The 15,800-nt window shown below is 41.9% G+C and overlaps 1 protein-coding gene across 3 annotated transcripts in view; it reads left to right on the forward strand.

Annotated features, from left to right (window-relative positions):
- Positions 1 to 15,800, forward strand: part of fstl4 (follistatin-like 4) — a 161,112-nt gene that overhangs the window by 90,047 nt on the left and 55,265 nt on the right. For all 3 annotated transcript variants that reach the window (XM_061752799.1, XM_061752800.1, XM_061752801.1), the window contains one exon: positions 10,949 to 11,191. In XM_061752799.1, the coding sequence (XP_061608783.1) occupies positions 10,949 to 11,191 (243 nt within the window). The remainder of the gene's footprint in view (positions 1 to 10,948; positions 11,192 to 15,800) is intronic.

A 15,800-nucleotide genomic window follows, 5' to 3' on the forward strand; every position in this document is an offset into this window, starting at 1 on the left:
CCTGTTTGGAACATCCCACAGGTGAACAGGCTAATTGGGTATAAAAGGAGCTTCCCTGAATTGCTCAGTCATTCACAAGCAAAGATGGGGCGAGGTTCACCTCTTTGTGAACAAGTGCGTGAGAAAATAGTCCAACAGTTTAAGGACAAGCTTCCTCAGCGTACAATTGCAAGGAATTTAGGGATGTCATCATCTACGGTCCATAATATCATCAAAAGGTTCAGAGAATCTGGAGAAATCACTGCATGTAAGCGGCAAGGCTGAAAACCAACATTGAATGCCTGTGACCTTCGATCCCTCAGGCGGCACTGCATCAAAAACCAACATCAATGTGTAAAGGATATCACCACATGGGCTCAGGAATACTTCAGAAAATCAATGTCAGTAAGTCAGTAAGTGCAACTTGAAACTCTACTATGCAAAGCAAAAGCCATTTATCAACAACACCCAGAAATGCCGCCGGCTTCTCTGGGCCCGAGTCCTCTGGGCCAAAGAGGAAAAGAACCATCCAGACTGTTCTGGACGCAAAGTTCAAAAGCCAGCATCTGTGTTGGTATGGGGCTGTGTTAGTGCCAATGGCATGGGTAACTTACACATCTGTGAAGGCACCATTAATGCTGAAAGGTACATACAGGTTTTGGAGAAACATATGCTGCCATCCAAGCAAGGTCTTTTTCATGGACGCCCCTACTTATTTCAGCAAGACAATGCCTAACCACATTCTGCACGTGTTACAACAGCGTGGCTTCGTAGTAAAAGAGTGCGGGTACTAGACTGGCCTGCCTGCAGTTCAGACCTGTCTCGCATTGAAAATGTATGGCGCATTATGAAGCGTAAAATACGCCAACGGACACCCCGGACTGTTGAACAGCTGAAGCTGTACATCAAGCAAGAATGGGAAAGAATTCCACCTTCAAAGCTTCAACAATTAGTGTCCTCAGTTACCAAACGTTTATTGAATGTTGTTAAAAGAAAAGGTGATGTAACACAGTGGTAAACATGACCCTGTCCCAGCTTTTTTGGAACGTGTTGCAGCCATAAAATTGTAAGTTAATGATTATTTGCTAAAAACAATCAAGTTTATCAGTTTGAACATTAAATATCTTGTCTTTGTAGTGTATTCAATTCAATATAGGTTGTACATGATTTGCAAATCATTGTATTCTGTTTTTATTTATGTTTAACACAACGTCCCAACTTCATTGGAATTGGGGTTGTATTTCAAAACGTCCTTTTCCACCAGCTAACCTGTTTTCTTGACCTCTTCGTCTTCTTCGCATCCTTCTGCTGCCCTACTTTTGTTCGCCGTCGTCCATCTTCCCTTCTCTTTTCCTGACGCACGCACGCACGCACGCACACCCACAAACACAAACACTCACACACACACACACATGCGCACGCACACAAGAAGGAAGCTACTGAATAAATGAAAGCCTCATGTAAAACAGAAGGCGAGTGATCTCATCAATTGAGCCGGTGGGACGTTGACAGGCGGATCCCGGCGCTCTCTAAAGTCTCTCTCTGTGTGTGTGTGTCTCTGTGAGCGAGGGTGAGTTTGTGAGTGTGTGTGTAGTTGTGTGTGTTTGTGTGTGACGATGATTTTAATCCAAAAAGACAAAAAGTGTACCTGGCTGTTTCCTGTCCTAACTGTGTGGCGACTCATCATTTAAACACAAGCGCTGTCACTTGAATGGGAGGCGAGCAGCAGCGCTAATGAATTATTCACGCAGTCTAATTCCGGCCTGTTTTCTGTCTCGGCAACATCGTATTGATGCTGTCAGGTGCGGGATGAGGAGGGAAGGCAGCAGGGAGGTTCACCGACTGCGACCGGAATGTTTGATGCATTTTTATACATTTGTGCTTAATCGTGCAAGGTCGAAATGTTGCAGTTTGTTGGTATTTCCCCATAGGAAACAATGGAGACAGAGAACTGTGGCCATCTTAATTTAATTTAGTTTTTGACATTCTTAACTGTCAAACTGTCCGCAGTCTCCTCTTAGATAAACTCCAGAGGAAACCGACAAAGCTGCAGCTTTAGTATACTCCACAGTCTCCGCTTTGTTGCACCACCCCGTTTTTTCCCCTTTTTCCCACTTTCCCAACACACAAAAAAAAAAAAAAAAAAAAAGAAAACAGCCTCATTTTACTTATTTATATGTGGAATTATCATTAGAAGCTTTACAGAAGTGGGGCCTGAGTTAAGATGAGGAGTTGTGCTGATTGCCAAGGTCGTCACATGAATCCCCCCCCCCCCCCCCCCCCACCCACACTTTTCACAGTCTAATCACATTAGCATGCAGTAAAAGTGCATCCTCAATGATGTTAGCGGCACATTTGTCTTGAAGCGAGAAACATTCTCAGAGAGACAGCTTTATTTTGATATCTTCCACCCCCGCCTTTCACTTTTCGTCTTTTGGTTTCAAAAACACAAAGATTTTTTTTCTTAATTTTTTATTTTTTTTTTGCTGACTGAACTTTGCCTGAACTTCCTCTCCCGTGCTCCGACGTGAGCTACTCGCTGAACTTTGAAAGACTTATTGGAGGAATCCCAAGGACGAACTAGGCAACACAGATTGTCCAAACAAACATATTGTGTTACATTAAATAATTTCTGGGAAAACAAATATCTTACTAATTAGTCGTAAGGGCAGTTTGGTGGGAAGGGGAGCGTTAATTCCACTCAAAATGGAGTCCTTGACTCAGTAATAGGACGGTTTGTGCGTGTTATCCACACAAATGCAGCCCAAAGAGATCCTGATTGGATTCTAATGCCATTTTCCACTGCAGTAGGGATGAAACAGTTCATGCCACAGGTTAAGGTGCTACAAAACAAGGCGGAAGGCTGCCCCGTTTTTTTTCTTCCCATGACAGTATTTGTGTATTTTTCTGTTAAATATTTGTGTTATTTTGTAATGTTTGTATTTTTGCCTAATATTTTGTAATATTTTCTGATATGTTTGTATTTTTTCTACTTTTTCTAGAATGGTTCCCCCATAATACTTTTTGTAATACTATTTTGTATTGTTTCTGAATATTTTGTGTTAAGAATATGGTTGCCATTTTATTTACTAGTACTACTATACCCATTTTTTCCAAATAAAGTTTTTTTTTTTTTTTTTGGTCTTACTTTTCCGCTTTGGGTGGGGGGTGGTGGTATCCATCCATCCATTTTCTGAGCCGCTTCTCCTCACTAGGGTCACGGGCGTGCTGGAGCCCATCCCAGCTATCATCGGGCAGGAGGCGGGGTACACCCTGAACTGGTTGCCAGCCAATCGCAGGGCACATTCAAACAAACACCCATTTGCACTCACATTCACACCTACAGGCAATTTAGACTTGTCAATTAACCTACCATGCATGTTTTTTGGGGGATGTGGGAGGAAACCGGAGTGCCTGGAGAAAAGCCATGCAGGCACGAGGAGAACATGCAAACTCCACATAGGCGGGGCCGGGGATTGAACCCCGGTCCTCAGAACTGTGAGGCAGACGCTCTAACCAGTTGGAAGAAATGTGGTGGCACAGTGGTGTGCCGCCACATTTCTTCCAAATAAAGTTTTTTTTTTTTTTTTTTTGGTCTTACTTTTTAGTAAGACCAAGAAATACGTTTGTATTTCGGGTGGGGGGTGGTGGTGGTATACTTCCTAATTGTTTGTACTTTTAACATTTAAAAAATTCAAAAATATACTTTTTGTCTAATATTTTAGATAATTTTTTTTTCTACTGAACACTTTTGTACTTTTCTAATATATTTTTGTCTTAATATTTTCATACATTATTTTTGTAACAGTATTTGTGCACATTTTTAAAAAAATGTTTATATTTTTAATTTCTATTATTTTTGTAGTTTTTCTATGTTTTTGTATTTTTTTTGTAATTCTGTTGTTCTTCACCCCCTTAATATTTTTTTTCAAATATGTTTGTATTATTTTTCTAATATTTTATGTTTTGGTAATATTTTTGCATATTTTTTTTTAATATTCGTAATAGTGATTCTCAAAATAAGGTCTGGGTACCCGTAGTGGTATGTGGGCTTCCTCCAGTGGTATGTGAAAGAATCATTGCCAAGTACAATTCAGTTGTATTTAGCTTTAAATTAAATACATTTCCAATTCCTCTTTAATCTTTACTTAGGTATAATACATTTTTACTTAGCCCTACAGTACATGTAAGCTTAGTAAAAATGTTTAAACTCTGCAGTACTGTATTTTATTGTTGGTCATGATGGTAGTACTTCGCAAGCTTCGTACGGGTTAGGCTTTACACGATCAGGATTTTTTAGGCCGATCAGCGAGTTTAAAAGAAAAACGATAACCGATCACTGATCCGATCACAAGCTGCAGCAATGTGTCTATTTAAATGACTTGTTCATTTGCTGCATATACTTGTGCCGATCATCATAAAATGCTAATTATCGGCCGATACCGATCAAGCCCATCAGATTGGTGTAAAGTCTAGTATGGGTGGTCCTTGGTGTAAAATGTTTGAGAACCACTCGTCTTCCTGTACATCGGTTTTCCATCTTTAAATGCATTCCCTTGGCCATGAAACGTGAGCTTTTGCTATTTATTGTATAAGGATGAAAATTGAAATGCATCGGGCATGTCTACTGTACGTTTGTGCAATCTTCCCACGCTCTGCGGGACGTGTTGACTTCTCATCACGTTATTGGAAAATCGAAGGCACGTTGTTAGCGATTTATGTCAGGAGATTCCCAGTCCTTGAGTTTATCATTTTTTGTTGTTTTCAGGAGGCACCACAACTGTATAAATATGTACTGAGTGGGCGTTTGTGTGCGAGTGTGTGTGACACCGCAAACAAGCTAATAAGTCACTTGTTTATCTTTTGCCCTTTCTAACTGCACTGACATCCGGCTAATGCTGCCTCGCTAATCGCGTATGAAAGTGCTTTTGTCTCCATAATGTCAAGCCAAAAAGGACCCCACAGACACTTTAGTTGCTATTGTAATATTTCATTTATATCACGGGGCACAATCCGGCATGAAAAGCTGCCTGGTCGTCAAGCCTGCATAAGATGGAGCGGAGTGACTCCTCTCTCGGCGTCGGGCTAATGCCGCCTCGGGGACGTGTTGTGATTTGTAATCATAGCCTTGTTCATCTGGGATTTTTTTTATCTTTTTTTTTTTTTTTTTTTTTGGAATCATTGTCTTTTGTGATGTAAATGATGTATTTCTTCCACCCACTTGAGTCTTGCATGGGGATAGGATTAACATAACTAGTCAAATAAGATTCAAGATGGGGTTTGGGTTCTGAATCAGGGTTTCAAGTCAGTGTTATTGTTCCAAATTAAGGTTTCAATTTAGGGTTTAAAGTTTGGTTAAGGTTTTCAAGGTTAAGGGTTAAGGTTTTGAAGTAGGGCTTCGTGTCAGGGTTGGGGTTTTAAATGAAGCTTTTAAGTCAAAGTTAGGGTTTCAGTCCTGGGTTAGGGGTTTCAAGACATAGTTACAGTTTTAAACTGAGATTTCAAATTAGGATTTCAAGACAGGGTTAGGGTTTCAAAGTAGGTTTGCAAGACAGGGTTAGGGAGTTAAGTGATACTGTCAAGACATGTAGGTTTTTGAATTAAGGTTTCAATCAAAGTTTTAGTGCTTCAAGCAAGGTTTAGAGTTTCCAGTTGGAGTTTCAAATTTGGGCTTGAAGGATGGTTTACGGTTTTAAATTTAAACTAGGATTAATGTTTAAAACTAGGGTTAGCGGTTCAAATAAGGGTTTCAAGCCTCACTTTGGCTTTCAAATTAGGGTTTCAGGCCAGGGTTAGTTTTTCAAGGCAGGGTTATGGTTTCCAGTTAGGATTTCAAATTAGATTTGAAGCCGAGGCTATGTTCTTCAAAAAAGTGTTAAGCTTTCATGTGTTGAAGCTTTCAAACTAGGGTTTCAAATTACGGCTCCAACCTCGGGTTAGGGTTTTTAGCCTGAGTTAGGGTTTCAAATTAGCGTTTTGACCATTTTTTTCCTTGTCTTTGTGGTCTTTGTGCAGGCAGAATTGTTATATTGCATCGTATTTGTCAGTGTATTTTAACGAAGTATCCCAAGGAATCCTCCTGTGTTGAAGCAATAGTCTAATTGGACACCAGGGGGGGTTGCTGGGGTTCACGTGCAGCTAAATCCCACCAGCGTGAGGAGGCTTTGGCGGACCTTGTAAGCGAACGTGACCCCCCCCCCCCTCGTCCCAGCCCCCGCCAGCCCCGTAACCTCTGCTCTCCTCGGGGGACGTGAATTCAGGGGGAGGCGTTCAGGGGCGTTGAGAGGCATCAGCGCAAAGATGGAGTCGATAGATGAGCGCACTCAACAACGCCACAGAGACTCCATCTATTTGGAACAAGGAGAAAACTAAATGGTCTCCTGAGATTTGCCAACTACCCCTAGGTTACCAGGTGTTAGCGTAGCAATTGATAGCATGTTAGCATTTAATCACTTCTCATTCGAAATAGTAGCAGACGAAAGTGCATGATGGAAGAGCCTTATTCATGGAAATGATTACTTCTATAATGGTTAAACTAAAGTTCAAGTCTTTCTGTGTCTTTTTTTTTTTTTGAGGCAACTTTGTAGGCTGAGATCAATTCTGGAAGAAAAGTGGAATAATGCAGGAGAAAAATCTTTCAACAAGTAAAATTCCTGTAGGACCAACAAGAGCACACCTTTTTTATAAAATTTTTTTTTTTTAGTTCTTCTGCCCTCTGGGGTACTTGGTGACGAAAAGTATCAGAAAGCATAAGAACTGGTAATTGGTGTAAGAAACATGAGCGAGAGCAGGTGAAGTATGCTTAAAAGCACATTAATGCCATGTATTTATAGAAGGCAAAATGAGCTGATTTCACTTGCATTTTGAGGCAATGAAACACTTTTCCCGACTTAATGAGAGTTAAAACAAGCAGCGGAACATATTTAGGATGCAGCGTTAAGTGCTCGTGCGCCCGCTTTTTGCTTTCATTTCCATACGTTTAATACAACATTCATACGGCCGATAATCCACGCTGAATACAAGTTGTCATGTTTTTGCTGGGGCAAACAGCTGCGCGCCATCTGCTGCGTCTCCACGGGTGATATTTGTCTTTTTCTTCCTACCGTATCTGCGCTCGGGGAATGAGGGATTTTCAAGCATGAGAAGCCGTACCGGCCATATTTGCTATCACCCAACAAACTGTTGGGATTTGTGTCGCAATTTATCAAGGAGCCAGACACAGACGCGGAAATATGTAGGAGGGGAATCTGGGAATTGATGAAATAATAACATGTTAACAGTTGCTACGCTAAGATATGACAAGATACCAAAACGGAGTAGAAAAGAAAGATAAGGAATTCACATCATGCGCTGTAGTTGGATCCTAAAATTAGAAGTGCTTTAATACTCACATGCGGAGTTACTACAGTGTGTTAAGCTACGGCAAGATAACCTGAGTAGAGAAAGCACCAAGACAGATATGGATTTCACATTTTAACATGCTAACAGCCAGTATGCTAGCACAGAACAGTTAATATCAGCCGTTTATTTTGAATTTTGCATCCTTGAGCCATGTTTGCCAGTGTCCTTGCTGCTTCTACATCCGAGTACATTGAGGCTGTAATGTGCTTAAAGTGCCATAGAAATCAATTTCACGTTTTTCTCCTTTATGATATCATCACAGTCATATTATTTCCGACAATTGTGCTTTTTCACTATCGTTCCCATTCTTTTTTTGTCGCCGCAAGGTGTACTGCGCGTTCTTATCTATCTCGTCTCAGCTTGCAAGTTTTTGTTGTTGTGTTGCATTGATATTCCATCGCAGCAAGCACGTCGTGTCACAAGCGCTTTGTCGGGTACGAGACGCCCATCGACGGCTTTCCCCCCGTCAATCTAGTTATCGGCGAGCCGCTTCCGCCCGCTAATCGAATAACGCGGCGTGTCAGCACATTTTGACACGACGACAAAAGCCGCCCGCCGAGTCAAAATGTCACGCGGATGCCCCTGGAGGTTTTGCGGGATGAGCGCCAGGTTTTGGGTAGCTCGCGAGTGTCTGCGACAGGGGACGTGTATCAAAAAACAACAAACGATGCCCCTGATTAAATACAAAAATGGAGTGGGATGCCGCTTAAAGGCTTGAAAGAGCCGGAGATATCGCTCACCCCGGGTTCAAGTCATTCCAGGCCTGTGAGTGGCTAAATGCGGCGAGGCTCTGAGGCTTTTGGCGAGTCGAGTGTCGGGCGCACTTGATGACCTCCTACACAAACACATCAGTTCAACTTCTTGAAGTAATACAATAACATTCAAATGCACACTTTTTTATTATCCAAGTTTTTCAGCCTTTTATGTACACACAAACTCGAGTTTTGGTCACTAAAAATATTTCAAGCTAGGGTTCGGGTTTGAGAATGGCTTGAGTTAATGTTTGGGTTTTAAGCCATTGTTAGGGTTTCAAACTATGATTTCAAATCAGGGTTGGATTTCAGGACAGGTTTCAAAGAGGTGTTAGGGATTTAAATTAGGGTTTCAAGATGGTGTTTGGATTTCAAGTTTGGGTGTATAATTAGGATTTCAAGTTAGGATTGGGATTTCAAACAAGGTTTATGGTTTCAGTGTAAGGTTTCAAGACAGGATGGGGTTCATTATCATTTCAAACAAGTGTTAGTTTCAACGTAGGGTCTAAGACAAGGGTCAGGGTTTCAAATTAAGGTTTTAAGCCTTGGTTAGGGTAGCAAAGTCGGGTTTGAAGGGTCTCAAGTTAATGTTTCAGATCAGGGTTCCACGCCTCGGTTAGATTTTCAAATTAGAGTTTCAAGCCATCAGCGGTGCCTTCAAAATGTTCTGTGGTCACGCAAACATTCCTATCTCAAATCATCTTTCCCCATTGAAATGAATGGAAATGTGTTCATCATCTGTTCCACCCACCAATAACACCAAAATTCAGTTTTAATCATACAAATTGCACGCAAGATTATTGTATTGTAGAAAAACACAGTAATCAAATTTGCTCACCAAACAAACACGGCAAATGCGAGCATAAAACATGACTGTACCTAATGTATTGTCCTATTGTTCATCTGTGGGGTCTATTGGCGGTTGGCAAACCAGCGTAATGGCACAATAGCGCCACCAATTGATATTGTCCTTCCACTGCAAGGAGCCCCATGTGAATTAATGGCGGCTGGATGTTGAGAAGTTTGCTGAAGCCCATTCGTATCTCAAATACAAGCGGCGGCTCGTATCTCGAAGAAATCGGAACGGCTTGCATCTCGAAAAAATCGTAAGTCAAGGCAATCGTATCTGAAGGCACCACTGTAATAACAGTGACAATAATAACAGTTACAAAGTCTAAAAAGTGTTTCGCTGTCTTTCGTGCTTGGACCGTCTTGCTCGTCTCTTTGCCAAAACTGGAAACTGGCGGCGCTCCTCGGTCGTCACGCTCTTATCCTCTTAAAAGCTAATAAACATGTCAGCTAGTCAAAATGTCAGACAGATAAGACGGGTGAACAAACATGCCGCCATTGTGCCGGAAATGGATCATTACATTCCTCCGGTTGAAGCCCCCCGGGGGGGAGATGTTTTGCGCGGCAAATAAAAGAGAAGGACAACACTGGAGTCTCCACTCGGACCTGCTTAGGATTTTAAATTTTAGCTTGCGAGAGATCGCAAATGTCAAACATCTTGTGTATTGTTAGCGACTTTTGTGCTCTGTTGTTGTAAGTGGGGGTGCGTTCAGGGACGGCTCGTAGAAAGAAAGAGAGCTGGCAGTGTGCTCTATTGTTGTAAGTGGGGGTGCGTTCAGGGACGGTGCGTAGAAAGAGAGCTGGAGGTGGGCGACTACGTGTTTTAATCTCTCACACCTCGAGACCGCAAACCGTCTTGGAATCGACCTTGGCACGAGCGTATAGGTCGCCAAGGGGTGGCTGTGTTTGTGTGTGTGTTTGGGGCTGGGGGGTATCTTGCATTTCCCACAGATGCTTCAGAGAGCGAGACACGGCGGGCAATTAGGACGACGGGATGAGGAGGCAAGTGAACGCCTCTCCCGGGCGGATACGATAGACCGTATATAATTATGGAATAAATGCTTGGTTATGATAAAAGAGAAACAGCCTGCGGACTGCTGCAGCTGCTTATTGTTTTAGTTATTTCCCAAAGGAAATAACGGAAAAAGACGTAATCTCTTACGTTTATTCACTGTATGGGCACAGTTGCGCTTTCAAAGTAGGGTTTCAAGACAGGCTAGGGTTCGCAATGTAGGTTTCCAGAGTAACTTGGGGTTTCTTAAAAGGTCGAAGGTTTATAATTAGGGTTTCAAATTAGAGTTCGAAGCCAGGGTTAAAGTAATAGTCGTAGTAGTAAGTCAGGTGTATGCTTTTAAAGTATGGTTTCAAAATAGGGTTAGGCTTTCAAACTAGGGTTTGAAGTCAAGGTTAGGGTTTGGTTTGCAAATTAGGTTTTGAAATCAGGGTTAAGAGTTCAAAGTAGGATTTCAAGACAGTTTAAATTTCAAAGTCGGGTTTAAAATCAGGTGTAGGGGTTTTAAAATAGGGTTTCAATACAAGGTTAGGGTTTCAAAGACGTGCTGGTGTTGCAAATTAGGGTTTGACAGCAGGCTTAGCGTTTCAAACTTGGCTTTCAAGTCAGGTTTAGGGTTTTGAGTTGGCATTTCAAGACAAGGTTAGGGTTTCTAGTCTGGGTTAGGATTTCAAACTAAGGTTTTGAATTAGGGTTTCAAGTCAAGGTTAGAGTTTTAAATTAGGGCTACATGCCTGGATTAGGTTTGCAAAGTAGGGTTTCAAATTAGGATCTCAAGCCAGGTTTAGGGTTTCAAGACCGAGTTAAGGTTTTAAAGTCGGGTTTCAAGACAGGGTTGTGGTTTAAAATGAGGTTTAAGCAGTAGTTGACTCATGGCTTAACAAAGTTCCATAGACTCGCATTGTTTGAAACAACTTCTGTTCTTAAAACCTCTTATCGTTCCTTTCTGTTCCAGCCGTCTCTGAACCGGACAGCGCCCCCTGCCGGAGGACTTACTGCGGCCGCGGCCGCCAGTGCGTGCTGATGGCGGCGACCGGTCGCGCGGAGTGCGTGTGCCAGGAGAAATGCCGTCCGTCTTTCGTGCCGGTGTGCGGCTCGGACGGCCGCTTCTACGAGAACCATTGCGAGGTTTACCGCACCGCCTGTGTGGAGAGGAGGCGTGTGTACGTGGTGCACAGCAAAGACTGCTTCTTCAAAGGTAAACACCGTACTCGGTACGCCATTATAGCATTAACATAGAGATTGTTGTTGTTGCTTTAGTCATGACATACATTAACGAACTGTAAAAAGATACCACAATACGATTGAGTCCAATTGCGACGCGATACGATTCAGTTGAGATACGATCCAGACAAATTAAGTTGTGATACGATACAACTGACTCAGTCCAATTACGATGCGAGACAATTTTGTCGTACTAAATTGCAATCCAATCCAATTGACTGTAATTACGATGTAATACAAAGCAATTCAGTCCAATTATGAAGCGAGTTGATTCAGTCAAATTAAATTGCGATACGATATTATTGACTAATTACGATGTGAAACGGTGTAATTCAGCTGAAATACGATCCAATACGACTCACTCTGATGAAGTTGCAGTACAAGATGTTTGACTCTAATTTCGATGTGATACGGTACAATTGCCTCTAAATATGATGTGATATAATTCTGTCTGACCAGATTGACTTTAATTACGATGTGACACAATGCGATTCCCTCCAATTATGATACGATTAACTTCAATTATGATTTGAAACGATTTACTCACACCAAGATGCCATACTATACAATTCACTCCAACAAAATACACTTGAAAGAAAATCGTTTTTTTAGCTATTGGAATAAAGCAATTAATCGCGGTTCAATGAAATTACAGTATATCTGTGAGAAAGTTTGGTATAATCCCAGTTGACGTGCAGTAGCCTCGACATGAACAGACTGAAATATCTCGTTAATGTGCAGCAATCTGCTCCGATTTTTCTTTCAAAGGCATTTTCTCTGCTTTTAATGGAGAAGCAATTGCCTACAGCTCTTTTTGAGTCAAAGGCAAGGCATTGCTCATCTGTCGAATCGTTTTTAATTACCGCCGTTGCAAAAAATAGCGCAGGCTGTGTCACCAACTATAGTTTTTTTGTTGTTGTTTTTTTTAAAAATTCTAAATCATTATTACGAGTTAAAAAAGATGGCTTTGCCAACAGAGGCAGACAACAAGAGCTCTCTAAAAGCTCTCTCGGGAGAGACTGACCCAAAATGAAGAGCGTGTACTTATTGACTTCAATTTAATGTAGAAACATTTCCACAGAAACAAAACAATTGTTTCTTTGAGGCACTTGTCGGGCCTGCCGCCTGCAGCCGCCAGTATCGCCGTGGCAACCGTGTCGTCTGTAGCGGATAGCCATTTATTGGAGATGAAAGAATCAAATTGTTTTCGCAGTCGGGAGCTCCATGCCGGTGCTCAGGGTTGAGTTTGTCGTCTTGGAAACGATAGCCTGACAAGTACTGACAATGGCCCTTAAATGCTACGCCATTCACTCTACGATGACAATTGAAGGCTATGTACACAAAGCTTTTTCTCACAAAAGTCACATGATAGAAGATATGTACTGCTTCATGTATGCGGATTTTTCAGAATGGAGCAGAGGTCCTCTGTAAAGAAAGACAGTGGAGCTTAGCCTCTGGCTGGTGGACATTGTGGCTAGAGAAATACTTTTGGATGGATAGGATGTCAAATTTCTTCTCCCATTTAAAATGGCGCCCTGGCAATAGAATAGGCCACCGGTGCCATTTCAGACTGTTCCAACCGTCACTGTCCTTTATTTCCTAGAAATACTGTTGTCGCTGCACTTTACCAAAAAGAAAAGATTTAAGATGTTATAAAGACATAAATCCATTTGATATGTAATAGTCTAGGCCAGGGGTGGCCAACTAGTCAGAGACTAAGAGCCACTTTTTTTCCTGTGTTACTGCAAAGAGCCACATACACGGGTACACATGAACAACATCTTTTAATCATGTATGCACGCATACACAGACCTCTGCTCAGCCAGATCTAATGAAAATAACCACACCAACATGATAATATCAGTAATTTTCAACAGTTAACATTGTGTCTCACACACACAAACTCTCAGTTCAAGCAAGTCCACAAACAATAAAAGAATAATTTTCAATAACATCTTTCTCTTACTATGCTGCTTAGTGAGACTTCTGGCATTCCTTATCTTGAACAATCCTCTTCAAATCTGGCTTGTATTCTGTTGTTGCCACTCTAAGCAATTCTTTCAAATGAGTGTCAGTCAGAAGAGATCGATGCTTTGATTTCACATGTTTCAGGGTAGAAAACACAGACTCGCAGACGTACGTTGACCCAAACATGGACAGTATCTTAAGCGCAGCTCGTTTGATGTTGGGGTATTTTTCAATTGGCACACTTTTCCAGAACTCAACGGTCCCTTCCCTTAAAACAGTTTTCAGTTGATCCTCCTCACAAAGGTCGATCATCTCCAACTCAGCCGCAGCCTCATCTGTGACGAGCGGGGCTTTCAAACAGTCTGGCTTCCAAGCCAGCTGATATGATGCAAGCGTTACGGTCTCTGAGTGTTTTGTAATTTTTTTGAAAAACTGCACCTGCTTTTCAAAGCGACCAACTTGTTCTTGCGAAGTTCAGTCCCTTTTGGAAATTCCTGTTCGATGTTAGGGTGGAGTGAGCTGAAGATTTGAAGCTTTGAAATGCGCTAATGCTGCGTGACATATAAGGCAGATCGGCTTGCCATTACGTTTAACAAAAAAATATAAACTCTCCCACTCTGGCAAAAACGTCCTGTGTTCTTCTTCATATTTTCGTTTGGATGTGCTTTTTTTCCCTGCCATTTCAAGAGGTAACTTGTCGGAAATTGTTTACAACACAAATGATGTCACACCAAAGATTCTCTCGTCGCTCGTTTGACGTCACTCAAACAGGCTTACATGGTCAGTGTGCCATCTAGCTGTAGGGGAGTGAATGACAGCGCCAGCCAAGAATTTTTGACGCATGTCATGTTACAGCTCCTGAAGAGCCGCATGAAACTAGTTAAAGAGCCGCATGAGGCTCGCGAGCCGCGGGTTGGCCACCCCTGGTCTAGGCTAATCAAACTCCCACGATTGCACTAGTCCGCATCGTTCATTTTCTAAAAAGAGGAAAAACTTTTGAGATTGGACTTTCCGAAAAAGAAAAGATTTAGTCTACTTCATATTTATTGTTAAGGCCATTGGGGTTTTTATATAGCATGGCTCTTCAAACTGCTACTGTTCCACTTCTCTGCATCCTACGTTTCCTCCAAAGGACACAAACTATTGACATTGTGGTTTTCTAAAAAGATTTCATTTGTCTATTATTAACGCAAACGGCATTTTTATAGCTTTATATTTAAGACTCTTCAAACAGGAACTGTTGCAAAGAAAAGATTGAAGCTGTTACATATACTGTACATTGTTGTTTTTAATTACAGACTGATTGATTCAAACTATGACCATTGCACTGGTCTGTGTCCTTCATTTCCTAAAACGATTTAAGATGCTTTATGTATATTATAAATTATAAACCCATTTGTGTTTCGATAGCATCATAATTCAGGTTCTTCACAATAGTACTGTTGCGCTTGTCTGCATCCTCCGTTTCCTAAAAAGACGACAAAACGATTGCACTTTCCTAAAAATAATCAAATTAAGCTGTTACTGTAATTTGAAAAATCTAAAAACACAATTAAAAAGAAAAACCAAAGTACGTATCAGACTGTGGTTTTTGGCATGCAGTTGTTTGCATCATGCCAACTTAACAAGTTAGTCGTACCGCCAAAAGCATGTCACTAGCTATAATATCTGCTGGCTCCACTGTTTGCTTCCAGTCCCAATATGTTACACCCTGCTACATCAACATAATTACTCCTATTTAGTTTCACAGCAAAAAAAAAAAAATGTACGTCACGTCAAAGTCCACTTCATCCCGACTCGTAACGCCGCTCCCAGATATTCCCGTCCCTTTCTAACATCTGTTGGCGGCGTGTCTTCAAATCGTCTTTTCCAGGTCAGATTACAATATTTTCTCTAATCCCCTCAAGGTGCGGACGTGTAAATAGAGAAGCTCGAGCTTTTTGGCGTCATTCACATGCGTACTCACACATGCGATCGTGGCGGCGGTTTTAATCGGCGAGTTAAGCCCAGAGGGATTCCTGGCCCATGCCGGCGTGCATAGCTAATCCACATTAGCCACGTTGGCTCCCCACATTAGGCCTCCGAAGCCAGACGACGGAGAAAGAGAGCGGCGGGAGATCGAGAAAAGAGGTCTCGGCGATTAAGACTGCCGGCGTAGGAATAACATCAGGAAGGCGAAGGGAGTTGAGGAGACGTAACGAGTGGTGTCTTGCCAAATATTTCCAAAACAAGCTAATTGACTTACATGGTCACTTGTCTGCTGGTGAATGTGGCTCAAAGAAAAACAACAGGGGAGCTTGAGCCCCAGTTGTCATGGTTACAGTGGTACTGAGGAGACAGATTCGGGCATTTTTTCAAAAGTTTGAAGATGTCCCCGTAAACTCTGTGCAATATGTTTTGGTCAAGCGTCCAGCCATTCTCGCTACCGCTATCCCAGCTGACTTTGGGTGAGAGCCAGGGTACACCCTGAACTGGTCGCCAGACAATCGCAGGGCACATAGGGACAAACAACCAATCACACTCACTTTCACACCTACGGAAAATTTGGAGTCTTCAATTAAGCTACCATGCATGTTTTTGGAAATATGGGAGGAAATTGGAGTACCTGAAGAAAA

Source organism: Phyllopteryx taeniolatus, chromosome 17 (genome assembly GCF_024500385.1).
Source record: "Phyllopteryx taeniolatus isolate TA_2022b chromosome 17, UOR_Ptae_1.2, whole genome shotgun sequence".
NCBI lineage: Eukaryota > Metazoa > Chordata > Actinopteri > Syngnathiformes > Syngnathidae > Phyllopteryx > Phyllopteryx taeniolatus.